The sequence below is a fragment of the Papio anubis genome, chromosome 6, assembly GCF_008728515.1.
Source record: "Papio anubis isolate 15944 chromosome 6, Panubis1.0, whole genome shotgun sequence".
NCBI lineage: Eukaryota > Metazoa > Chordata > Mammalia > Primates > Cercopithecidae > Papio > Papio anubis.
In genome coordinates this window covers 7,923,278-7,950,140 of record NC_044981.1, presented here as the reverse complement: position 1 = coordinate 7,950,140, position 26,863 = coordinate 7,923,278, and the positions used below count along the sequence as shown (strand labels likewise).

The window sequence follows — 26,863 nt, the reverse complement described above, 5'->3', positions numbered from 1 at the left end:
AAAGTGGAAACCCATGATAAGTCCCTCAGAGACTTATTCACTATCACGAGAATAGTATGGGAAAGACTGGCCCCCATGATTCAATTACCTCCCCCTAGGTTCCTCCCACAACATGTGGGAATTCTGGAAGGTACAATTCAAGTTGAGACTTGGGTGGGGACACAGCCAAACCATATCAACACCTCACCCACTTTCTTTCGTTATTTAATTTCTTATATTACCATGCTGCATTTGTAAAAGCTAAGAAGCCAACATTGATACGTTACTGTTAATGAAACACCAGACTTTATTTGAATTTTACCAGTTTTTCTATTACAATCCCCTTTCTGTTCCAGAATCTAATCTGGGGTACCACATTGCATTGAATCATCATGCCACCTTAGTCTTTGGTCTGTGACAGTTCCTCAGCCTTTCCTTATTTTTTATGACCTTTACATAAGTCTTGAGTACTGGCTAGGTATCCAATCTGGATTTGTCTGTTGTTTTTCTCATGACTAGACTGGGGTTTTGGGTATTGGGAAAGAATACCACAAAGGTAAAGTACCCTTATCACATTATATCAAGGAGTGCGTGCTATCAACATGACACCACTGATAATATGAACCTTCTTGGCTTGGTTGAGGTATTACTGCATTTGCTGGTTTTCTCAACTATCATGTTGCTAGTTTTCTCTACTATAATGTTACTATTTTTCCCTTTCCCTGTTCTATTATTTGGAAGCAAGTTACTAAGTATAGCCCACCCTCATTTTGGGCAGGGAGGGTGGTTTTGCTCTACTTTCTGTAATGGAGATGTTTTCGGAGTTCCTAAAACCACCTGCAGGTTCAGTGATTCACTAGAAGAACTCACAGAAGTCAGCATATGGCCATACTTGTGGCAAGCTTTGTTATGACAAAAGAGTACAAAGCAGTGTCAGCAAAGGGAGAAGGTGCTTGGGAAGCAGTCTGGAGGAACCCGGGTAGAAGCAGTCTAGAGGAACCCAGGTAGAAGTGTCCAAGAGTCCTCCCCCCGTGGAGTCACACAGGATGCACTGAATTCCCCTTGTGACAAGTTGTGACAACACATGTAAAGTGTAATCTTACAGGGAAGCTTGCCTGAGCCTAGGTGTCCAGGGGTTTCATTGGGGACTGGTCAAGGAGGCATCCTCTGCCTAGGATGTACATTTTCAGACTTCCAGAAGGAAAGAGATATTCAACATTAATCACATTGTTTGTGTAAACCAGGGGTGTCCAATCTTTTTGCTTCCCTGGTCTATGCTGGAAGAAGAAGAATTGTCTTGGGCCACACGTAAAACACACTAACAGTAACAATAGCTGATGAGCTAAAAAAGAAAAAGTCACACAAAAAATCTCATAATGTTTTAAGGAAGTTTTATAATTTGTGTTGGGCTGCATTCAAAACCGTCTTGGGCCGCTTGTAGCCCATCTGCCGCGGGTTGGACAAGCTTGGTGTAAACCATTCAGGCACAGTGAACCACTTTTGTAATTTATGGAAGGGTTTTATACCAACATAGGGAACTGTTTACTAGTCAAGTTTCCAGCCCCAAGCCAGGGCCAACCATATGAGGAGGTCTTTCTAATGATAATAGCCTCAGGCCTTCAGTGTTCTTTTCTATATAGGGAAGTATCTACATATTACTTTTACTACCCATTTTTATTTTGAGAAAAAAGAATCAGATAAAAAATATAGCACATAATAATAGAAGCTATATGATAGTAAGAATGACAAAATGAAATTTAAGATCAGATCAGGGGTGTTTAATTTCCTTCTAATAAAATATGTGGCAATCTGGGCCATTTTTCTGGTTCTTTTAGTATTTCTCTTGCCAATTTTTTAACATTGCTATAAAAATATTACTCATATTGCAACTTTTGGAGCATTTCATAATTTTAAAAATGCCTCTGGGTTATGAGGCATTTATTGCCAAATAATTAGAAGGAGTCTGCATAAATTTTCAGTAGTAAGTCATAACCTAACAACCAAAACCTGGGTGGATATCTTAGAAAGTAATTACTAAGATTTAAGACACAATATGCTGGGCATGGTGGCTCCAAACTGTAATCCCGGCGCTTTGGGAGGCCAAGGTGGGCAGATCACAAGGTCAGGAGTTTGAGACCAGCCTGGCCAATATGGTGGAACCCCATCTCTACTAAAAGAAAAAAATTACAAAAATTAGCCAGGCATAGTGGCTGTAGCCTGTAGTCCCAGCTACTTGGGAGGCTGAGGCAGGAGAATCACTTGAACTCGGGAGGTGGAGGTTGCAGTGAGCTGAGATCACACCACTGCACTCCACTCTGGGTGAGAGAGTGAGACTGCATCTCAAAAACAAAAAAAAGAAAAAGACACCATATTTATTAGTCATTTACTTTCTTTTAATAGGAAAAGCGTGGTCTTCGAGAAATGCGAGTTCTTGAAAATTTGAAGAATATGATCCATGAAACAAATGAACATACTCTTCCCAAATGTAGAGACACAATGCGAGACAACCTCAGCCAAGTTCTCCAGAGATGTGAGTTAGCGATTTTTTTTTTTAATTGCTTTTCATTTCAAATGAATGCTACACCACAATGTATTTTCTTGGGTATTATGGTGAGAAGTGGAGAGGGAAAGTTCTTAACCTGGATATATGAGAGGGAAGCTCAGTTACAGAGAAAGTGGTTTTCTAGTGATTAATGTGTGTTGCCATTAATTAATCTCCAAACAGCATTAATCTCCAAAGTGAGTTGTGTGCATCTGTGGTACACGAGACAGTCTGTTTAGTGTGTGAGAAAGTCAAAATATTTTTCACCTATTTTTACTAATTTTTCTTTTTTTTTTTTTTGGAGGCACAGTCTCACTCTGCCTCCCAGGCTGGAAGGCAGTGGTGGGATCTCGGCTCACTACGACCTCCGTCTCCCAGATTCAAGTGGTTCTCGTGCCTCAGTCTCCTGAGTAGCTGGGACTACAGGTGTGTATCACCACGCCTGGCTAATTTTTGTGTTTTTAGTAGAGATGGGGTTTCACCAAGTTGGCCAGGCTGGTCTCGAACTCCTGGCCTCAAGTGATCCACCTGTCTTAACCTCCCAAAGTGCTGGAATTTTTTACAGGCATGAGCCACCATGGCCGTCCTATTTTTACAAAAAAATTTATATATATATATATATAAAATTTGAGGCTGGGCACGGTGGCTCATGCTTGTAATCCTAGCACTTTGGGAGGCCAAGGCAGGCAGACCACGAGGTCAGGAGTTTGAGACCGACCTGGCCAATATGGTAAAATCCCGTCTCTACTAAAAATACAAAAATTAGCCAGGCGTGATGGCACGCGCCTATAGTCCCAGCTGCTTGGGAGGTTGAGGCAGAAGAATCCCTTGAACCCAGGAGGCGGAGGTTGCAGTGAGCAGAGCGAGACGCCATCTCGGAAAAAAAAAACAAAAAAATTGATGACCAGGAACTGGGAAGATCTGAGATGAAACTTCTTTTTCACACAGGGGACTAGAGGTAGCTTTATTTAGAAAATAATGTTTTCATAAATGTTTATACTTTATCACTTTTTTTCATTAAGTAAAATATTTTAATGTGGAGAGATAGTTGATCAAAATGAATATTTTTAATATCAAACCATAACAAAATAAATAAAAGTTTTATTAGTAACTGATTTAGAAATTTGAAGTATTTAAGAAAATCCAGATTTATATTGCCAATATTCAGCTTGTCCAAGTGTTGTGCAGGAAGGAATTCAAGAGCAACAAGTGGGGATAACGCTGGTAAATAATGTTGGGTTACTGAAGTACAAAATGGAAACAGATCTTTCTGAAGGAGAAGAAAAGCCAAAAAAAACCCCATGAAAAACAAAAAACCTGACCTGCAGTAGAATGGCTGGTGAAGAAAGGCAGCAGAGAGATCTTGGTTAATAACTGAATTAAATAAGTCTTTGTGTCCAGGTCCAAGTTAATGCTTTTGTGTACTCTAATGCTAAAAGGAGGTTGGAAAACATAGATCTCCCAGGTCACATTTGGTTTCTCGGAGTGGAACAGCAGAAGTATAAAATTGGCCTTAGGCTTTTGCATTTTACAACAAACATGCCCTCATTTGTTCATAACCACATCCTTAACCCTGTCAAACATTCTAGTTAGCATGCTAAAAGGAAAACTGCAACCGTTATCAATAAGATGTTTACGTATGCCTTGCAGACATGCATACACCTTTCCTTTTCCACATTGTAAGTATATAAAACTAAATTTTGTAAAACTGAGTGAAAACTATTTTGACTTACTTCATTCTGGGGCTAGAGTTATTGAAGATGTGAGGACGAGCCTCTTAAAATTACGGTCTTCTCAGTGAAGTACAAAAGTATTACTGATAATTTACAATCCAGATTAAGTGCGTTTTCTTGAAAGGCAGAATTAAAACATAAAAATGTGAAGTTAGTAATTGAGGTTCCATTGTGTGTGGAATACATTGGGTCTTGCCAGCTGTAGAAACCAGGCAATGGCTTTCCGAACAGTTTTCTGCTGGAAGCAGGAAAAGTTTCTGTAGTAAGCTCTGACAGAAGTATTTTCTTGTACCTTTTATCGCTGAGTGTCGCTGCCTTTAAAACTGATGTAGTTTTGAAAATTAGTCTGGGCCAAGCTGTCTTTCATGGCAAATTTCATGTTTAAAAGTGACATTTTAAATAATGTATTGACTTGTTTATTTTCACTACCAATCGATCTGGGAGTTGTGCAAAATCATTTAAGCAAGTTTATGTATCGAATATATTGATCTCAGTATTTAATAGTACAAGACTATTGATAAGTTGGGTTTCATTTTGTGCTTTTTAGTAGAACCATCACATTTATCTCTTCATATACGTGTTTGACACTATGTGTGTGGTCAGCTGTGCCTCTCAGAACACTACAAATGTGGGTCTTACACATTGTTCTGACATTGTGCACAAAACTAACAGATGAAGGGCCAAGAAGGTGGGACCAGCTAGAACTCTCTGAATGGAGACCTAGTACAGAACTCAGCTTGGAACCATTTCTGCTTTTGGCTGCATTGCCACCTACTTTGCAGAGTGTCCTGAGATTAGGTGAGCAGAGGCTTTAGAACCAAAACTCTTCTGTAGTTCCTTAAGAACCACAAAAAAGTAAACAGGAGCTCCATCAAGGTATGTAAGAGCAACCCATAAAGTAACTTGTTATGAAGATATAGCCATTACCTTTTTTTCATCCTTGAGACAAGGTGTCTGTGTTCTATTTATTAATTATTTAATAGACTTGTAAATTTCACCACGTTTGGTGTCAGGAGATCTTGTCTTAGTATCAAGGACTCAGCCTTTGATTTTCAGAGAGTAAGGAGGATGGACAGCTTCTAGGTTATTCCTCATTCAAATAAACTAACATGACCATAATAAAAGAATATCCCCTCCCTCCTTGTCTCCCTCTCTCTTTTTAAGAACAGTGACTTTATTTTTGCATTATTTAAAAGTAAAACCTAATGTATTTTAGTAATAAGCAAAAAATAAAGAAGAAAATAAATCGTAAAAAGAAAGAAACAGGCCAGGCATGGTAGCTCACACCTGTAATCCCAGCACTTTGGGAGGCCTAGGCTGGAGGATTGCTTGAAGCCAAGAGTTCAAGACCAGCCTGGGCAACAAAGCAAGACACCCTCTCTCTACCAAAAAAATTGAAAAAAATTAACTAGGTGTGGTGAGGTGCGCCTCTAGTCCCAGCTACCTGGGAGGCTGAGGTGGTAGGATTGCTTGAGCCCAGGAGTTCAAGGCTGCAACAAGTTATGATGATGCCACTGCACTCCAGCCTGAGCAACAGAGTGAGATCCTGTCTCTAACCAACAGCAACAACAGCAACAACAACCTACTTTAAAAAAGCTGTTGCTTTTTAACTTTGGTGAACACCATTCCAGGCATCTTTATGTGTATTCAAGAACGATGTATGGAGAATGATAGCTGGATAAATGAGCAGGGGGGAGGAGAAGTTGGGGGGAAGGTATGAGAGGGAGAGAAAACATTTGATAAGAATGGGATCATATAACTTTTAAGTTAAAGTATTAACTTTAATTTCATTTGAATTAGAACAAAAATTAAAGTAAAATGGAAGACAGTACCTTGAAACAAGTACTTCGTACCATCAAATATAGTAGTTACTAAAAGATCATTATGAGGAAAATAATTATAGAAAACAATTAAAAGTTGTAGTCATGTTGTTTCTGTTCATTTGTATTATGTCCAAATTGTTAGTAGCATTAATTAATGCCTTGCCATGAGAGATGGAGGATTTTCAACCCTCCCTTCCTGCCACTTTTCCACTACTCTCTCACTTGTGAATTTAACTTTGTCAGGGTTTATAATACTTGCTTTCTGTTCTACAGTTAAAATTCTGCCAATGTTTAATTGTAGACAATTCAATTCCTTTTTTTTTAGGCTGAATTGCAGGGGTGTGGTCACGGCTCACGCAGCCTCGACCCCCTGGACTCAGGTGATCCTCCCACCTCAGCCTTCCAAATAGCAGAGACTACAGGTATGCGCCACCATGCTGGCTAATTTTTTCGTAGAGACAGGGTTTGCCATGTTGCCCGGACTGGTCACAAACTCCTGGGCTCAAGCAATCCGCCTGCCTCTGCCTTGCAAAGTGCTGGGGATTACAGGCATGAGCCACCACAACCAACCTGATTCAATTCCTTTGTTTCTGATTTTATTTATTGTATCTGTAATGATGTTACAGTTCTCTGTTTCCTTGGCTTTGTAGTTTCATTTTTCATTTCATTCTGTATTTTTATCATCAGGTTTGATCACATTTATTGAGCTTATAATGCTACTTTCTATTGCAAAGGACTTATAGAGACTTTTATTAGGTTTTCTTCCAGGATGGATACTTTGTCTTATCTGTCTTTCATATGTTCTTTTCCTTTCTTTCCTCTCCCCTCCCCTGTCTGTTTTTCTACAAATTAAAGCGTATTAGAGTTCTAACAATTTTGTAATAGAGACGGGGTTTCACCATGTTGGCCAAGATGGTCTCAATCTCTTGACCTCGTGATCCACCTGCCTCGACCTCCCAAGGTGCTGGGATTACAGGCATGAGCCACCACGAATCTCAGTTCTTGACTACAATCTGTGTTCCTATTCTTGGTTACTACTTTTCAAAGTTTATTGTATGCAATTATAATTCTTTACTGTTTAGTAAATGGTGAAGTATTTTACCTTTTAAAAAACTTTGTCTTGAGAGTCATCTAAGGGACTGTTTGTGTGATTTTGCTTCACTCTGCCATCTTTACCTAGAAATCTTTAAGAACACACTGTAATTTAAAATACAAACTAATTTATATAGCACTTTACTAGTTAGACTTTTCGCCTGTATTTTTTCATTTTTTTCTCATAACCCAGTAAAATAAGTGTTTATCATCTTCCCCGCCTTATAGTTGAGAAAACTGAAATTTATGGTGGTTAAACACTCCAGATTCTCCAATAATAATTGGAGTAACTATTATGCAAGCCTAGCTCTTCTGCCTCCAGAGCTCAAGTTCCACTTCAGGATGTTACTTCTATATATCTTTGAAAAGGTAGTAAGAAAAGTCTGCCTTTATTCCTGGATTATCACTTTTTCTTGGATTTCCTCCTACAACGCGGGCTCTTCCTTTTCAGTCTACTTTGTTAGTTCCCACTTACCTTCATGACTTTTAACCTTGCGGCGCTTGCAGGCTTGGTTCCGTGACTTCTTTCCTGTTTAAACTCACTTGCTTGGTGAGCTCATACAGAATCACGCCTTTCAATATCATCTGTATACCAATCAATAATTAAATTCCACATTTGTGGTTTTAGCCTGGTCCCAAATCCCTGTCTTCCCTGTAAGCTCAGGACTCTTGTTGTTCACTGTGGTATCTCAGGCACCTAGAACAGTGCCTGCTACTTTATAGCCACTCAGTAGTTATTTGTTCATTGAAGTGAATGAGTGAGCCTTCGGCCAAAATCTGTTCCTAATGCCAAGCTGAAATTATTTTTTTTTAAGTTAATACTACGTTTACTTAGCTTTTTGAAAATAACTTTACTTTTGTATTATTGTATAATGTACATATTTTGGGGATACTTATGGTAATTTAATGCTTTCATATAATTTGTAAAGACCAAATTAGTGTAATTCACATATTCATCACCTTAAATATTTGTCTTGTCTTTTCACTAAAAACATTCAAATTATCTCTTCTACCTATTTTGAATTACGTAATAGGTTATTGTAAGCTATAGTCAGCCTACTGATGTATCAAATACTAGGTCTTATTTCTTCCATCAGACCGTATATTTATATCTATTAATGAACCTGTCTTCATGCCCTCCTCCTCACTATACTTCCTGGCCTCTGGTAGCTACCAATCTACTCTCTATATTCGTGAGATCCATTTCTTTAGCTCTCACATATGAGTGAGAGCATGCAGTATTTGTCTTTCCGTGCTTGGCTTATTTCACTTAACATAGTAACATCTAGTTCCATCCATGTTGCTGCAGAAGATGGGATTTTGTTCATTTTTATGGCTGAATAATATTCCATTGTGTATACCACATTTTCTTACCCATTCATGGAAATTTAGGTTGGTTCCATATTTTGGCTAGTGCTGCAATACACACGTGAGTGCAGATGTCGCTCTCCTTTTCTTCTAGATATATACCCAGTATTGTGGAATTGCTGGATCATATGGTAGTTCTACTTTTAGTTTTTTGAGGACCCTCCAAACTGTTCTCCATGGTGGTTGTACTAATTTATATTCTGACCAACAGTGTACGAGAGTTCCCTTTTCTCCACATCCTTGCCAGCATCCATTATTCTTTGTCTTTTTAATAAAAGCCATTTTAACTAGAGATGCTGCCTCGTGGGTCTGATTTGCATTTCTCTGACAATTAGTGATCTTGGGCATTTTTTTCATATTCCTGTTGGCCATTTTATGTCTTTTGAGAAATGTCTCTTTCTTTTGAAATAGATCTTTGCCTATTTCTAAAATTGGATTCTTTGGGTTTTTTGCTATATTGTTGTTTGAACTCCTTATATATTCTGGTTATTAATCCCTTGTCAAATGAATAGTTTGCTAATACTTTCTTCTCCTGTGGGTTGTCTCTTCAACTTGTTGATTATTCTCTTTGCTTCACGGAAGCGTTTTAGCTTGATGTAATCCCGTTTGTCTGGTTTTGCTTTGGTTGCCTGCTTTTGAGGTCTTACAGAAAAAAGTCTTTGCCCAGACCAGTGTCCTGGAGTGTTTCCCCCTAGAGTTTCTTCTAGTAATTTCATAGTTTCACGTCTTAGATTTAAGTCTTTAATCCATTTTTGTTTGATTTTTGTGTATGGTGAGAGATAGAGGTTTAGTTTCATTCTTCTTTATATGGATATCCAGTTTTCCCAGTCATATTGATATCCAGTTTTCTCAGCACCATTTATTGAAAAGCCTGTCCTTTACCCATTGTATGTTCTTGGTGCCTTTGTTGAAAATGAGCTGGCTATAAGTTTGCGAGTTTATATCTGGGTTATTGATTCTGTGCCATGCATGCTCTGTGTGTTTTTATGCCGGTATCGTGCTGATTTGGTTACTGTAGCTTTGTATTAATAATACGCTTTGTAATCAGGTAGTGTGATGCCTCCAGCTTTGTTCTTTTTGCTCAAAATTGCTTTGACTATTCAGGGTCTTTCGTGGTTCTGTATAAATTTTAGGGTTTATTTTTCCTATTTCTATGAAAAATGTCATTGGTATTTTGATAGGGATTGCATTGAGTCTGTAAATTGCTTTGGGTATTATTGTCATTTTAATGGCATTCTTCCAGTTATGGAGCATGGATATCTTTCCTTTTTTGTGTGCCCTCTTCAATTTTTTTCATCAGTGTTTTATAGTTTTCCTTGTATAGATCTTTTACTTCTTTGGTTCAATTGATTCCTAGCTATTTTATGTTCTTTGTAGCTATTGTAAACAGGATTGCTTTCTTGATTCTTTTTCAGATTGCTTGCTGTTGGCGTATATAAATGCTATGGATTTTTGTATGTTGATTTTGTATCCTGCAACTTTACTGAGTACATTTATTAGTTCTAAGAGCTTTTTGGTGAGTCAGTAGGTTTTTCTAAATATAAGATCATGTGATCTGCAAACAAAGATAGTTTGACTTAATACCTTTCCAATTCGTGTGCCCTTATTTCTTGCCTAATTGCTTTGGCAGGACTTTCAGTATTATGTTGAATAAAAGTGGTGAATGTGAGCATCCTTTTCTTGTTCCAGATCTTATAGGAAAGCCTCTCAATTTTTCCTCGTTCAATATGTTAGCTGTGGGTTTGCCATATATGGCCTTTATTGTTTTGAGCTATGTTCTTTTTATACCTAGTTTGTTGAGAGCTTTTATCATAAAAATGTTGGATTTTATCAAATGCTTTTTTAGCATCTATTGAAATTACCATATGGTTTATTTATAGATTTGCATATGTTGAACCATCCTGGCATTCCTGGGATAAATCCCACTTGACCATGGTGAATGATCTTTTTAATGTGTTGTTGAATTTGGTTTGCTACTACTTTGTTGAGGATTTTTGCCTTTACATTCATTAGTGATATTGTGTGTAGTTTTCTTTTTTTTTTCTTGTTTTGTCTTTGTCTGATTTTGATATCGAGGTAATGCTGGCCTTGTAGAATGAGTTTGGGAATATTCTCTCCTCTTCAAGTTTTTTAAAGAACTTGAGTAGAATTGGTGTTAAATTGTCTTTAAATGTTTGTTGGAATTCAGCAATGCAGCCATCGAGTCCTGGGCTTTTCTTTGACAGGAGACTTTATCATGGCTTCAGCCTTGTTATTCATTATTAGCTTGTTGAGGCTTTCTGTTTCCTCATGGTTTGTGCTTGGTAGCTTGTATGTGTCTAGGAAATTATCTATTTCTTCTAGCTTTTCCAATTTGTTGGTGTATAGTTGTTGATAATCGTTTAATGATTCTTTGATTTTTTTTAGCCTCAATTTTATTTATTTCTACTCTGGTCTCTATTATTTCTTTCCTTCTACTAATTTTGGGTTCCTTGAAGTTCAATGTTAGGTTGTTTATTTGAAGTCTTTCTATTTTTTCGATACAAGCTTTTGTTGCTATAAATTTCCCTCTTAGTACTGTTTTTGCTGTATCTCATAGATTTAGGTATGTTGTATTTTCATTTTATTTTTTTCAAGAGATTTTTAAATTTCCTTCTTAATTTCTTACCTGACCCATTGGTTGTTCAGAAGCCTGTTGTTTGCTTTCCACGTGTGTGTGTATTTTCCAAGTTTCCTCTTGTTGTTGATTTTTAATTTTATTCCATTATGATCAGAAAATATACCTGATAATGATGTCTATCTTTTTGAATTTGTTAAGACTTGTTTTGTGGCCTAAGATATGATCTGTTCCAAAGAATGTTCTGTGTTCTGATGAAAAGAACATGTAACCTCCTGCAATTGGGTGAAGGTTCTGTAAGTGTCACTAAGGCCTGGTCGAGTTTGTAGTTGAACTCTCCAATGTTTCTCTGTTGATTTTGTCTGGATAATCTGTCCATTACTAAGTATGGGAAGTTGAAGTCTCCTGCGGCTATTCTATTGCTTTCTGTCTCTCCCTTTAGATCTATTAATGTTTGCTTTATGTACTTGGGAGTTCCAGTGTTGAGTACATAGATATTTATAATTGTTACACCCTCTTGCTGAACTGACCCCTGTATGATTATATAGTGACCTTCTTTGTCTCTTTTTACAGTCTTTGATTTGTAGTCTGCTTTATTTGATTTAAATGTAGTTACTCCTGCTCTTTTTGGTCTCCAGTTGCATGGAATATCTTTTTCTGGTTGCATGGAAATGTAAGGCCTAACTGACATTTACTGAACATTTCACCCAACTGCTGCAGAATATGTGTTCTTTTCATCAGCACATAGAACTTGCATGCCTTTATAGGTGAAGTGCCTTTCTCATAGGCAGCATAGAGATGGGTCTTGTTTATTCAGCCACTCTATGCCTTTAAAAAAAAATGGATTCTTATTCCTTTTTAAAAATAGACTTTGGGGAACAGTGGTATTTGGGTATATGGATAAGTTCTTAAGTGGTGATTTCTGAGATTTTGGTGCACCCATCACTTGAGCAGTGTACACTGTACCCAATGTGTAGTTTTTTATCCCTTGCCTCTCTCCTATCCTTCCCTGAGTCCCCAAAGTTCACTGTATTATTCTTATGCCTTTGTGTCCTCATAGCTTAGCTCCCACTTATAAGTGAGAACATAACGACATTTGGTTATTTTACTTAGAATGATGGTCTCTAATTCCACCCAGGTTGATGTGAATGTCATTATTTCATTCCTTTTTATGGCTGAATAGTATTCCACAGTGTGTGTGTATATCTGTGTGCATGTGTGTATGTATATATATATACACCACATTTTTTTATCCACTTGTTGATTGATGGGCATTTGGGCTGGTTCCATATTTCTGCGATTGTGAATTCTGCTGTTGTAAACATGCGTGTGCAAGTGTCTTTTTCGTATGATGACTTCTTTTCCTCTGGGTAGATACCCAGTAGTAGGATTGTTGGATCAAATGGTAGATCTACTCTTAGTTCTTTAAGGAATCTCCACACTGTCTTGCGTAGTGGTTGTACTAGTTTACATTCCCACCAGCAGTGTAAAAGTGTTCCCCTTTCACCACATCCATGCCAACATCAATTTTTTTTATTATTGTATTTCAAGTTCTAGGGTACATGTGCACAACGTACAGGTTTGATACATAGGTATCATGTGCCATGTTGGTTTGCTATACCCATCAACTTGTCATTTACATTAGGTATCTCTCCTAATGCTATCCCTCCCCCAGCCCCCCACCCCACGACAGGCCCCGGTGTGTGATGTTCCCTGCCCTGTGTCCAAGTGACCTCATTGTCAATTCTCACCTATGAATGAGAACATGCAGTGTTTGGTTTTCTGTCCTTGTGATAGTTTGCTGAGAATGATGGTTTACAGCTTCGTCCATGTACCTACAAAGGACATGAACTCATCCATTTGGGCTGTGTAGTATTTCATGGTGTATATGTGCAACATTTTCTTAATCCAGTCTGTCATTGATGGACATTTGGGTTGGTTCCAAGTATTTGCTATTATGAATAGTGCTGCAATAAACATACGGGTGCATGTGTCTTTATAGTAGCATGATTTATAATCCTTTGGGTATATATCTAGTAATGGGATGGCTGGGTCAAATGGTAATTCTAGTTCTAGATCCTTGAGGAATTGCTATACTGTCTTCTACAATGGTTGAACTAATTTACACTCCCACCAACAGTGTAAAAGCATTCCTATTTCTCCACATCCTCTCCAGCACCTGTTGTTTCCTGACTTTTTAATGATCGCCATTCTAACTGGTATGAGATGGTATCTCATTGTGGTTTTGATTTGCATTTCTTTGATGACCAGTGATGATGAGCATATTTTCATGTGTCTGTTGGCTGCATAGATGTCTTCTTTTGAGAAGTGTCTGTTCATATCCTTTGCCCACTTTTTGATAGGGTTGTTTGTTTTTCTCTTGTAAATTTGTTTGAGTTCTTTGTAGATTCTGGATATTAGCCCTTTGTCAGATGGGTAGATTGCAAAAATTTTCTCCCATTCTGTAGGTTTCCTGTTCACTCTGGTGGTAGTTTCTTTTGCTGTGCAGAAGCACTTTAGTTTAATTAGATCACATTTGTCAATTTTGGCTTTTGTTGCCATTGCTTTTGGTGTTTTAGCCATGAAGTCCTTGCCCATGCCTATGTCCTGAATGGTATTGCCTATTTTCTTCCACGGTTTTTATGGTTTTAGGTCTAAAATTTAAGTCTTCAATCCATCTTTAATTAATTTTTGTATAAGGTGTAAGGAAGGGATCCAGTTTCAGCTTTCTAAATATGGCTAGCCGATTTTCCCAGCACCATTTATTAAATAGGGAATCCTTTCCCCATTGCTTGTTTTTGTCAGGTTTGTCAAAGATCAGATGGTTGTAGATGTGTGGCATTATTTCTGAGGCCTCTGTCCTGTTCCATTGGTCTATATATCTGTTTTGGTACCAGTACCATGCTGTTTTGGTTACTGTAGCCTTGTAGTATAGTTTGAATGCCTCCAGCTTTGTTCTTTTGATTTAGGATTGTCTTGGCAATGTGGGCTCTTTTTTGGTTCCATATGCACTTTAAAGTAGTTTTTTCCAATTCTGTGAAGAAAGTCATTGGTAGCTTGAAGGGGATAGATTGAATCTGTAAATTACTTCGGGCAGTATGGCCATTTTCATGGATATTGATTCTTCATGAGCATGGAATATTCTTCCATTTGTTTGTGTCCTCTTTTATTTCATTGAGCAGTGGTTTGTAGTTCTCCTTGAAGGTCCTTCACATCCCTTGTAAATTGGATTCCTAGGTATTTTATTCTCTGTGTAGCAATTTTGAATGGGAGTTCACTCATGATTTGGCTCTCTGTTTTTCTGTTAATGGTGTATAGGAATGCTTGTGATTTTTGCACATTGATTTTGTATCCTGAGACTTTGCTGAAGTTGCTTATCAGCTTAAGGAGATTTTGGGCTGAGACAATGGGGTTTTCTCAATATACAATCATGTTATCTGCAAACAGGGACAATTTGACTTCCTCTTTTCCTGATTGAATACCCTTTGTTTCTTTCTCATACCTGATTGCCCTGGCCAGAACTTCCAACACTATGTTGAATAGGAGTGGTAAGAGAGGGCATCCTTGTCTTTTGCCGGTTTTCAAAGGGAATGCTTCCAGGTTTTGCCCATTGAGTATGATATTGGCTATGGGTTTGTCATAAAATAACTCTTATTATTTTGAGATACGTTCCATCAATTTTTAAAAATTTTTTAAAATGATGGCCATTCTTGCAGCAGTAAGGTGGTATCAAATTCTGGTTTTGATTTGCATATCCCCAAAAATTATTGATGTTGAACATTTTTCATGTTTGTTGGCCATTTGTATATCTTTTGAGAACTGTCTATTCATGTCCTTAGCCCATTTTTGATGGCATCGTTTTTCTCTTGCTGATTTGTTTGAGTTCTTTGTAGATTCTGCATATTAGTCTTTTGTGGGGTGCATAGTTTGCAAAGATTTTTTTCCTACTCTGTGGGTTGTCTGTTTGCTGATTATTTCTTTTGCTGTGCAGAAGCTTTTTAGTTTAATTGAGTCCCATCTATTTATCTTTGTTTTTGTTGCATTTGCTTTTGAGTTCTTGGACATGAAGTCTTTGCCCAAGCCAGTGTCTAGAAGGGTTTTTCCACTGTCATCTTCTAGAATTTTTTTTTTTTTTTGAGACGGAGTCTTGCTCTGTCGCCCAGGCTGGAGTGCAGTGGCCGGATCTCAGCTCACTGCAAACTCCGCCTCCCAGGTTTACGCCATTCTCCTGCCTCAGCCTTCGAGTAGCTGGGACTACAGGCGCCCGCCACCTCGCCTGGCTAGTTTTTTGTATTTTTTAGTAGAGACAGGGTTTCACCGTGTTAGCCAGGATGGTCTCGATCTCCTGACCTCGTGATCCGCCTGTCTCGGCCTCCCAAAGTGCTGGGATTACAAGCCTGAGCCACCGCGCCCGGCCATCTTCTAGAATTTTTATGGTTTTAGATCTTATATTTAAGTCTTTGATCCATCTTGAGTTGATTTTTGCATAAGGTGAGAGACGAGGATCCAGTTTCATTCTTCTACATGTGACATGCCAATTATCCCAGCAACATTTGTTGAATAGGGTGTCCTTTCCCTAGTTTATGTTTTTGTTGTCTTTGTCAAAGATCATTTGGCTCTAAGTATTTGGCTTTCTTTTTGGGTTCTCTATTCTGTTCCATTTGTCTATGTGCCTGTTTTCATGCCAGTTCCATGCTGTTTTGGTGACTATAACCTTGTAGTGTAATTTGAAGTCAGGTAATGTGATGACCTCAGGTTAGTTATTTTTGCTTAATCTTGCTTTGGCTATGTGGGCTCTTTTTTGGTTCCATCTGAATTTTAGGATTTTTTTTTCTAGTTCTGTGAATATTGATAATGATATTTTGATGGGAATTGCATTGAATTTGTAGATTGCTTTTGGCATTATGGAGATTTCACAATATTTATTCTACCCATTCCTGAGCATGGGATATGTTTCCATATGTGTTGTCTGTGATTTCTTTCAGCAGTGTTTTGTAGTTTTCCTTGTGGAGGTCTTTCACATCCTTGGTTAAGTATATTCCTAAGTATTTTGCTTTTTTGGCAGCTATTCTAAAAGGGGTTGAGCTCTGAATTTGATTCTCAGCTTTGTTGCTATTGGTGTATAGCAGTGCTCCTAATTTGTGTACATTGATTTTGTATCCTGAAACCTTCTGAATTCATTTATCAGTTATAGGGGCTTTTTGGATGAGTCTTAAGGGGTTTTTAGGTATACAATAATATCATCAGCGACCACTGACAATTTTACTTCCTCTTTACCGATTTGGATGCCCTTTCTTTCTCTTGTCTGACTGCTCTGGCTAGAACTTCCAGTACTATGTTGAATAGCAGTGGTGAAAGTAGGCATTCTTGTCTTGTTCCGGTTCTCGGGGAGAATGCTTTCACGTTTTCCCCTTCAGTCTAATGTTGACTGTGGATTTGTCATAGATGGCTTTTTTACCTTAGGGTGTGTCCCTTCTATACCAGTTATGCTGAGGATTTTAATCATAAAGAGATGCTGGATTTTGTCAGTTGCTTTTTCTGAGTCTGTTGAGATGTGATTTTCTTTTTCTCTTTTTTAGACTGTCGCTCTGTCGCTCAGGCTGGAGTGCAGTGGCGTGATCTTGGCTTACTGCAACCTGTGTCTTCTGGGTTCAAGCGATTCTCCTGCCTTAGCCTCCCAAGTAGCTGGGATTACAGGCGCCTGCCACAATACCCAGCTAATTTTTCTATTTTTAGTAGAGACAGGGTTTCACCATGTTGGTCAGGCTGGTCTCAAACTTCTGACATCAAGTGATCTGCCTGCCTTGGCATCCCAAAGTGTTGGGATTACAGGAGTGAGCCACTGTGTCTGACCTTTCTTGAGCTCACTGACTCTCCTCTGCTTGATTCATTCTACTGCTGAGAGTCTCTAGTGAATTTTTCAGTTCAGCAAATGTATTTCCCAGTTTCAAGATTTCTGTTTGATTTTTTAAAATTATTTTAATCTGACTGGGTGTGGTGGCTGACACCTGTAATCCCAGCACTTTGGGAGGCCAAGGCGGGTGGACCATGAGGTCAGGAGTTTGAGACCAGCCTGACCAACATGGTAAAACACCGTCTCTATTAAGAATACAAAAATTAGCTGGGCGTGGTGGTGCACGCCTATAGTCCCATCTACTCAGAAGGCTGAGGCAGGAGAATCACTTGAACCCAGGAGGCGGAGGTTGTGGTATGCTGAGATTGTGCCACTGCACTCCAGCTTGGGCAACAGCTGTCTCAAAAGAAAAAAAATCTATTTTAATCTCTTTGTTAAATTTCTGAATTATTTTTTCTGTGTTATCCTGTAGATCACTGAGTTTCCTTAAAACTGCTATTTCGCGTTGTTGGTCAGAGAGTTCATTTATTGCCATCTCACTGAGGTCATTCACTGACTGGTTCTTTGCTTTGTCTGTTTAGGGAGATCTTCAGACGTTCCTTGTTTGCTGTTGTTTCTTGTGGATGTACATCTGTGTCTTTGCATTGAAGCATTAGTTATTTATTCCCATTTCCTCTGTCTTGTTTCTGTTTTTATTGGATCCATTTGCTTAGAGATTCTTTGTATTTTACCTGCAGATTTCTTTTTTCTTTTACTAGGTCACTGCTTCTTTTCAGCACTAGATGGCATCTTAAACCCGTCTGCCTTAGTTCTAGTAAACAATCAAAATGCCACTCATCTTGAATAGGGGAGGTCCCCAAAGGGATATCTTGTTAGTGTGGGAAGGCTGGCTAGGCAGCCTCTGTACCCAGGGCACCTGTGGAACGAATCTCCTGCAGTGTGGTGCTGCTGAGTAGCCACTTTGATTTGATGTCTTCTTTGGCTGAGTTACAGAACAGAGTTTCTAAAAGGCTAGGGATGGAAGTGGCACCTCTCTCCTTTATCTCTGGCTGTCCTCGAGGATATGTCTGCCTCTAAGGTATCACCAATGCTTTCCATGGGTTAAGGCAGGGACAGTTCTCCTGCCAGGGAGCCCAAGATGGTGGGGAAGCTGGTCGTTCACTGTGATCCCTCTTTTAGCATAGAAACCATGAGTCAGGGAAATTTCCCATGTGCTTGGTGCCAAGGCAGGTTGGGGAAGGAATGGTACAGAGATGGAAGTGCGATTCTGTTCCTGTCTCCTCAGAGTGTTTTCATGTCTCTGTGGCCCTGAGAACTGTCTCACCCACATGTTTGAGTTCTGGGGTATTGCTGGCACTGTGTACCTGATTTTCGTTTTCTGTTGTGGAGAGTGAAGCTAGCTCGCTTCTATACCCGCATTTTGGAACTGCAAGTCCTGAAATTATTTTCTTATGTGTGTGTTTGAGGTTTACTTATAGACACCATGATATAGTGAATTTGTTTCTCTTTTATGTGAGGAAAATAGGACATTGTTAACTGTGGTGCGTGGCACAGATCTACTTGAATAATCTTTTGGTTAAGAGAAAAGCACTTGATAAATTCTTGACTTTTTTTTTAAGTCTCTCCTAAAACACTGAGACAACAGGGCAGATGGCTTCGTACTGAGTTATACAGCCAGTAAGTGATGCAGATGTGATGGGAAGGTTCAGAGAAATGGGCCTTCTTGGTGTCACTAATTGATCAAAAAGGGAATGTTTGGTGCAGTATGGTGATTGTCTTCAACTTTAGAAAAGCAAGTTTCATAAATTCAGAAAGTAAACCTTTTCCATTGTGTGCCTGAAGAGTTAAAAGGCAAATTGCTTCAAAGGGACTGTGATTTCTGAAAGTGGATATTCTGTCTAAACGTAGCAATCGTGATGCGGAACAGAAGTGCACTTTTGTCAGATGTGTTCTGATTACAATTTTAAAGGACGTTACAAATCACAAAGTAGGTGGCAGAAGCCTGTAACTCTTCTTTTAGGTTAGGCTCAGAATCTTCTGAAAGTGATGAAGCTCCTAACAGCTGCCAAATGGATTTTAAGTTATGTTCGCAGAGCCAGTGGGGGAAAAAACCAGCCCAGGAAATGATAGAAGCACTGCTTGGGAAAGATGATGTCATATTAATATGCCACAGAAAGAAGGCAGATCTAATCAACTCTTTTTTAAAAAAATATTTTCTTTTATTAAAAAAAAATGATTGGGAACCTAATTTTCAGTACTTAAATATTACTTTTGATATAGCTAAAATTAATGGTTACTGATAAAAACACAACTTTTTGAAAACAAAATTCTTCTCTTCTACCATATTCCCAGAGGGAAAGGCCTAACATTTCTCTGAAAGAGAAATCACAGTCCCTGCCCTATTGTGGAACTTGTGACCTAGTTGGGGCCGGATTGGGGTGGGGTGGGAAGACATAATTTTAAAACAATTAGACAAACCTCCAATTTCAGCAAATGCAAGATATTAATAAATGGTAGGATACACACACACATCTGATAAAGGAATTTCAAATAGGGAAAATCCTCAGAGGGAAGAGACTAACAGGAGGGCTTTATGAAGACAGTAAACCTTGAACTGGGCTTTTGAAACAAAACAGTTTAATTAGTGAAAAGAAATAAGGAAAGGATTTTCTTTAGGGATAGTACAATAAATAGAATATTGGTAACAGTGAACAGTTCTTGATTGCTTATTTTATATATATACACACACACACACACATATATATATATATATTTATTTATTTATTTTGAGATGGAGTCTCGCTCTGTCACCCAGGCTGGAGTGCAGTGGCACGATCTTGGCTCACTGCAACCTCCGCCTCCCAGGTTCAAGCGATTCTCTTGCCTCAGCCTCCCAAGTAGCTGGGACTACAGGCGTGTGCCACCGTTCTCAGCTGATTTTTGTATTTTTAGTAGAGACAGAGTTTCACCATGTTGGTCAGGCTAGTCTCGAACTCCTGACGTCAGGTGATCCACCCGCCACAGCCTCCCAAAGTGCTGGGATTACAGGCGTGCATGAGCCACTGCGCCCGGCCTGACTGCTTATTTTATATAAAGAACTACTCTAAGTGGTTATCATTATTAATATTGAAATTATTTACTTTTAAGCATAGTATGTACTGTGTTCTCATTTAAATTTTATGTCACTTCTGAAGCCCTGTCATTAGTAGTTATGTTCATATTACAGATGAGGAACTAAGGTGCTGAGAGATAGGAGCGCCAACAAGAACAGTGCCTGGCACAAAGCAAATGCTCAGTAAACATTTGACAAATGAATAATTGAGCGAGCAAATATGCCCAAGATCATTCACACAACTGAGTGCCAAATTTGACTGACTAAGGCTCACTCTTAGCCTGCACACTACATGTCTTTATTTGGATGAAGTAAGTGAGAACATTTATCGACAGAAAAAAATGTGTCTGGCAGATGAAAAGGTTTAAATAAGGGAAGAATTACAACTGGTTTCACTGATGAAATAATTAAAGAGGCAGTAAAGTGTTGATAGTAAGAGCCAAGTCTTTGGAGCCAGAAAGATCTGATTTGAAATCCTGTTTCCTGTACTTATTAGTTGTATAACCGCCTTGATTGACAGCTTCACCTCTCTTTACCTCAGTTTTGTCATCTGTAAAATGGAATAGTGATCATTTCCTAATACGAATGTGGGATTAAGAGGGATAATACATAGATCTTGGCACTTAGTAAATACTCAATAAATAATTAGAATAATTATTACTAGCAGTTAGTTCTTGAGAAAGAGAAATGACTTAATGGAGATGGTCTAGAGGAAGCGGAATCTTGCAGTGGCAGCTGGGATAAATTAGAAATCAAGAGAGCACAGGCAGGAAGAGTAGAAAGGTGTTGAAGTCATGTAGTTACCAGGTACTGCAGTGAGAGAGCAGTAGTATGAATGAGAGAAAGGGGGGACGGTGGGGACAGACAGACAATGTAACGTCACAATCAGAATGTTGTGATAAATTTATTGGCATTTTATATCTTTTTGGAGAATTCTGAGGTGGTCGTAGACAGTCTGTCATTGGAGTTAGTATTTAAATGTCCTTCAGCTTATAGCTCAAAGCTCAAGAATTATTGTTCTAATTATGACATCCTGAATATATTGGCAAAACTTACTTTCCCTTTCTGGCCATCTCACCACCACCAAAATAATGTCAGTTTTCTCATAGTTTTTTGAGATCTAAAACAATCCACATGCTCTCCACACATACTCCTCCCCCAGGTATGTGTTTCCTTGAACACGGTCTGCTGACTGAAAACCCATGTCTTTTTTATTTCAGTGCAAGCAGCTAATGATTCAGTCTGTAGACTCCAACAGAGGGAACAGGAACGAAAAAAGGTAAAAGATCATTTAGATAACGGGGCATATAAGTCTTGGGTGTTTGTTACATTATTAGCAATTGCTTTTGATCAGAAAATTCTCTGAATGCAGTGATTTTTACATATTTTAAAATGGCTGATTCATTGAAGATGTGTTGAGAAGGTATGGTCACGTGGTCATACCATCAATATTTTTATAAATTGAAATTGCAGAACTCTCTTTTTTCCTTTTCAACATTTCCATCTTTTCCCTGAAAGTGGTATTTGTCTCCTGGAGGAGAGAGAAAATAGGACTTTTACATGTAACAACAAATATCCACCAGATTGGAGATATAAATCTTTCCTCTGAGCCTGAAGTATTGAGTATATTATGTATATTTCTTCTGGAAAAGGAAGCATTCATGCCTGTGGATAGGTTATTTAATGAATAGCCATAGGAGTATTTGAATCATTTGCTGGGCAGTGCTTTGCTTATTTGAATTATATATTAACTAAATTCAGATGTGGAAAAATAGCACAAGAATTTAAGTTCCTGTGATAATTTGGTGTTTTTCACTTGCAATTATCATCAAGTGTTTTTGTAACTTACTCATTGCTCTAAACTGATGAAGATACATCTTACACTTATTAAAAAACATTGAAAAGACTAAGTCACTCTGAAAATAATACCTTTTTGCTTGTGTGTGTGTATCGACAAATGTTACTGTCTCCATTTATCTGGAATGTGTTGTGGTTAATCCACAATAATAGTTCAGATCTGTCCCTGTATAAAAATATAATGGAATGAGCCTTCTCAGAGTTTCAGTTTCTGTACCCTCTGCTTAAATCTAAACGTTGATATAAAGTTTGAAAAGTCAACAATTTGCTAATTTACACTTTATTGAAAGGACTTGACATTTAAGACAGATGGGAATGCTGCCCAAGGATAGTGGGACCCTGCAGGCCGTTCGGGAAGCAGGGCCATGGCTGAGCTCCTGGATGCAGTGGCCAGGCAGATCTGTGGTCAGGGAGGTTTGTGTCAGGATGGGGTGCTTGCACAGCGTGCAGGGAGTGCTGGAAAGGCAGGCAGGGCTGGGGTACGTAAGTGGACCATGACAGACTGGACAGCAGATACATTTTTAATTCCTCTGCTGTGCTAGGTGCCACTGGGGATGATGGATTTTGCTAATTTTAGGGCAGTTCCTACACTTAAGGAGCTAAAAGTCTTGGAGTCCCAAAGCACTAACCCTGTAATAATAGAGGATAAAGTGAGAACTGTGATCATTACTAATAACTTTTTAGGATCTTGGCAAAAGTATAATTTATTAGGAAGACGATGGCATTCAAGCCTGACCTTGATTGGTAGGAATTCAGTTACTGGAAGATGAGAAGAGAGATATTGTAGGGCAAGGAATACATTGTAAGTGAAGGCGAAAGATGTGAGAAGTCAATATGGTCTCGTGGACCTGGTATGGAGACTGTCTAAATGGACATTTCTAGAGATTATTGTGGATGATCTTAAATGCTGTATTAAACAATTTGTTGTGGGGACATCAGAAACTTTCCGTTTTTTGAGAAGCCGAATAACTATCTGATAGAACACTGGCTGTATATTTCAACACATGCGGTTCTCTTGGCTCTCAAAATAAAAATGAAGACGTATCGCATGCTACATGTTACCTCTCTGACATGTTGCTGTATGATTTAAGTAGATTCAGGTGAGTGTGCACCAGCACATTAATTGGTCTGTTTTTCTAAGACATTGTCAAAGCAGTTATAGTTCTGAAAAATGGCAATTTTTGTCATTCTTGAGCAGAAGGAACTGAAAATTAAATTTTAATTTGAACAGTTTCTCTTGTCGCTTTGAACTATTTCTACATGTGGTGTATTGGCCCTGTGTATAGTAGGAAGATGACCAGATTGGGTAAGAATACCTGGCTTCTTTTATTTCTGGTATTGGTTCCCTTTACTAGCTAGCTATAAGCCCTTGGACAAATCCTTGAGCTTCCAGCTCCTCGTCTGCAAAATAATGATCTATTCTACTTATCTGATAGATCGAAGGGTAAATTGCATTATAAAAATTATTTGAAATGACTTTGAAAATTGTATCTCACTGTCAAAATGTAGAGTAGCATTTTTTTCCTGCCAACTCACTATTTGTTTAAGATGCGAGCAGTCACTGTGTGGATAAGAGCCCTGCCATAGTCTGTTAGAGTCTGTGAAGAAGCACTTGAGAAACCTTCCCATTGATGATTTTGCAAATTAAAAAGTGCTGTCTATCCCATGGTTTAAAAAGCACTGGCCACAAGAAATAAGAATATTTTAAGCCGAGCGTGGTGGCTCACACTTGTAATCCCAGCACTTTGGGAGGCTGAGGCGAGCGGATCACTTGAGGTCGGGAGTTTGAGACCAGCCTGACCAACGTGGAAAAACCCCGTGTCTCCTAAAAAATATATAATTAGCTGGACGTGGTGGTGCATGCCTCGTTTAATCCCAGCTACTGGGGAGGCTGAGGCAGGAGAATCACTTGAACCCGGGAGGCGGAGGTTGCGGTGAGCCAAGTTTGCACCATTGCATTCCAGTCTGGACAACAAGAGTGAAACTCCATCTCAAAAAAAAAAAAAAGAATATTTTAATATTTAATATGAAATACACTTCTTTTTTTCTTTTTCTTTTTTTTTTCTCTTTTCTTTGAGACGAAGTCTCACTCCGTCGCCGCCCAGGCTGGAGGGCAGTGGTGCAATGGCTCACTGCAATCTCCGCCTCCCAGGTTTAAACTGTTCTCCTGCCTCAGCTTCCCAAGTAGCTGGGATTACACCTGTAATCCTAGCTAATTTTTGTATTTTTAGTAGAGACAGGGTTTCGCCATGTTGGCCAGGCTGGTCTCGAACTCCTGACCTCGGATGATCTACCCGCCTCAGTCTCCCAAAGTGCTGGAATTACAGACATGAGCCACTGTGCCCAGCCTGAAGGACATTTCTTATAGATATTATGTCTAGGGGTATTTTAAAACTAATTTTTATAGAATATATATTAAAAATTAGTATTTTAAAATATACTGAAACTTTGTTTCACCAGAAGTTGGTAAGTCTGTGAGACTTAGTTTGTAAGCAGACTTAGATTTGTTACCCTGATTTTCTTTCCTGAAGATAATTTAATAAATTAACCAGCTTAAAGTCATAAACAGATGTACTTCTTTGCTCAGAAAAAAGTAAAAATTCTTTACATTTTTATTAGAGCAATAAACTTTCAGTCGTGTCTTTATTTCTTTTTTCTTTTTCTTTTACTTTTTTGTTTTACTGCCATATGTAGCTTCTTCTGAAACTGTGACATGGCAGAGGTTTCAAACCCCACACATACACATGTGTGTGCACACACACATATGTCATAAAGGTAAAGTTTAATTTCTCATCTAGCCAATGTAAACAAAGCAAAAGACCTGACCTCTAGCTGCATTTTCAACCTAATGTTAATTGTTGCCCTTGGTTATACTATTGCATACATTTTATATATTTGAAAGGTTCTCAGAACAAAGATGGGAGTAGTAATGAAATCAAATAGACTCCTGCCATTACTCATTAATTCTTTTTTTTTTTTTTTTTTTTTTTTTTTTTTTTGAGATGGAGTCTCACTCTGTTACCCAGGCTGGAGTGCAGTGGCGCCATCTCAGCTCACTGCAACCTCTGCCTCCTGGGTTCAAGCGATTCTCCTGCCTCAGCCTCCCAAGTAGCTGGGATTACGGGCGTACACCACCACTTGTGGCTAATTTTTGTATTTTTAGTAGAGACGAGGTTTCACCATCTTGGTCAGGCTGATCTTGAAATCATTAATTCTTTTATGTCAAGACAATTTGTGGATTTCTGTAGGAAGTAAACTGATAAACGTCATTCATACAAATCATATTTCCCACAATTGATATCTAAAAGGACATTCAGAAGAACAATAAATGCACATTCCCTAGTTATTTGACATGTCTTCAAAACTACCACTAGTACAAAGTTGCATTTTGGGCACTAGCAATAAGAATAGTGAAAGGAAAATATTATTGGCTTATAAAATTCACTGGCTCTTAAAAATATGCCACCGGTGGAGATGAGATGGTTAATAATATCTGTCAATAATTTAAATTTAGGTTCATGCACAGGTGTCAATTTTTGAAGCCCTGTTCAACCAGACTGGAAGTAATTATGAAGTAAATGTGAATGCTTTTGATTCACCTTGTCCACAAATATTTATTAGATGCAGTTATCCTTCTTTATGATTACTTTCATGAGAGCAGCAAGTTCAAATGGCTTATACATTGTTTTTAATAGAGTTTGAAAATAGAGTAACGTATCAGTACATACTGTTCTATGTAAAATCGTTTTTGGCAGTTGTTATACTGACACTCCTCACCAAAGGAAGTGGTTTTTCCTGTGTCTCTGTAAGGCATATATAACATTAATGGCATGTACATTACTGGCAGATGCTCTAAAAGACCTTTTAGACCTTAGTTGGATTATTCAGAGTTTTCCCGTAGACCAGGGTTTCTCAACCTCAGCACTATTTGGACCTGGTAATTCCTTATTGTGGGTGCTATCCTGTGCATTGCAGGATGTTTAGCAGCATCCTTGACCTCTATCGACTAGATGCCAGTAGCACCTTCCCACAACCTGTGTTATGATAACCAACAATCTCCTGGGGGAGAGGGGTGTAAAATGCCCTCCCCTGCCCCCCATTGAAAATCACTGACTTAGACGAATCTCTGCAGAAGTGTGTTTCTGTTTCGTAATCCAGACTTCTTTTATATACCTGGTTCTAGACACCTGTCTTCAGGATTGGTTTCTATTTCAAATTATCTGTAATTGGTGGAGGGCGGTGAGTGCCTGCATGCATGCCAGTTTATTATTATTTCTTTCTCTGTTGTAACTTATGTATATATTTTACTAAGTAGAAAGAGATAGCACCATTATAGTTAATTGCTTTTGGTGTGTAGTTATAGATTATTAATAAATTCTCTTCATTTTCTTTTAAAGTTGGCATTTTCTAAGTTTATCTTGAAGAGTGCAGTTGATTCCATTTAAGAAGAGCCCACTGAAACTTGATGTACTTTTTTTTTTATTGTGGCAGAATTCATATAACATAACATTTACCTTCATAACCATTTTAAAATGTACATTTCAGTGGCATTATCTATATTCACATTGTTGTTCAACCATCACCACCATCCATCCACAGAACCTTTTTTTTCTAAATTTATTTATTACTAATTTTTTGACATGGAGTTTTGCTTTTGTCACCCAGGGTGGAGTGCAGGGGCGTGATCTCGGCTCACTGCAACTTCCACCTCCCAGGTTCAAGCAATTCTCCCACCTCAGCCTACCGAGTAACTGCGACAACAGGCGCCTGCCATCATGCCCAGCATGCCCAGCTAATTTTTGTATTTTCAGTAGAGACGGGGCTTTGCCATGTTGGCCAGGCTGGTCTTGAACTCCTAACCTCAGGTGATCCACCCACCTCAGCTTCCCAAAGTGCTGGGATTACAG

The 26,863-nt window shown here is 38.6% G+C and overlaps 1 protein-coding gene across 3 annotated transcripts in view; it reads left to right on the top strand.

Moving 5' to 3' along the window:
* The window catches only part of BLOC1S5 (biogenesis of lysosomal organelles complex 1 subunit 5), a 54,497-nt gene that overhangs the window by 19,923 nt on the left and 7,711 nt on the right, over positions 1–26,863 (top strand). For 2 of the 3 annotated variants that reach the window (XR_001901534.2, XM_009204416.4), the window contains exons 3-4: positions 2,380–2,509; positions 21,320–21,378. Coding sequence is in view for 2 of the 3 variants with exons in the window: in XM_009204416.4 (XP_009202680.2) it covers positions 2,380–2,509; positions 21,320–21,378 (189 nt within the window). In the remaining variant the exon portion in view is untranslated. The remainder of the gene's footprint in view (positions 1–2,379; positions 2,510–21,319; positions 21,379–26,863) is intronic. The other variant, XM_009204417.4, reaches the window with a different exon arrangement.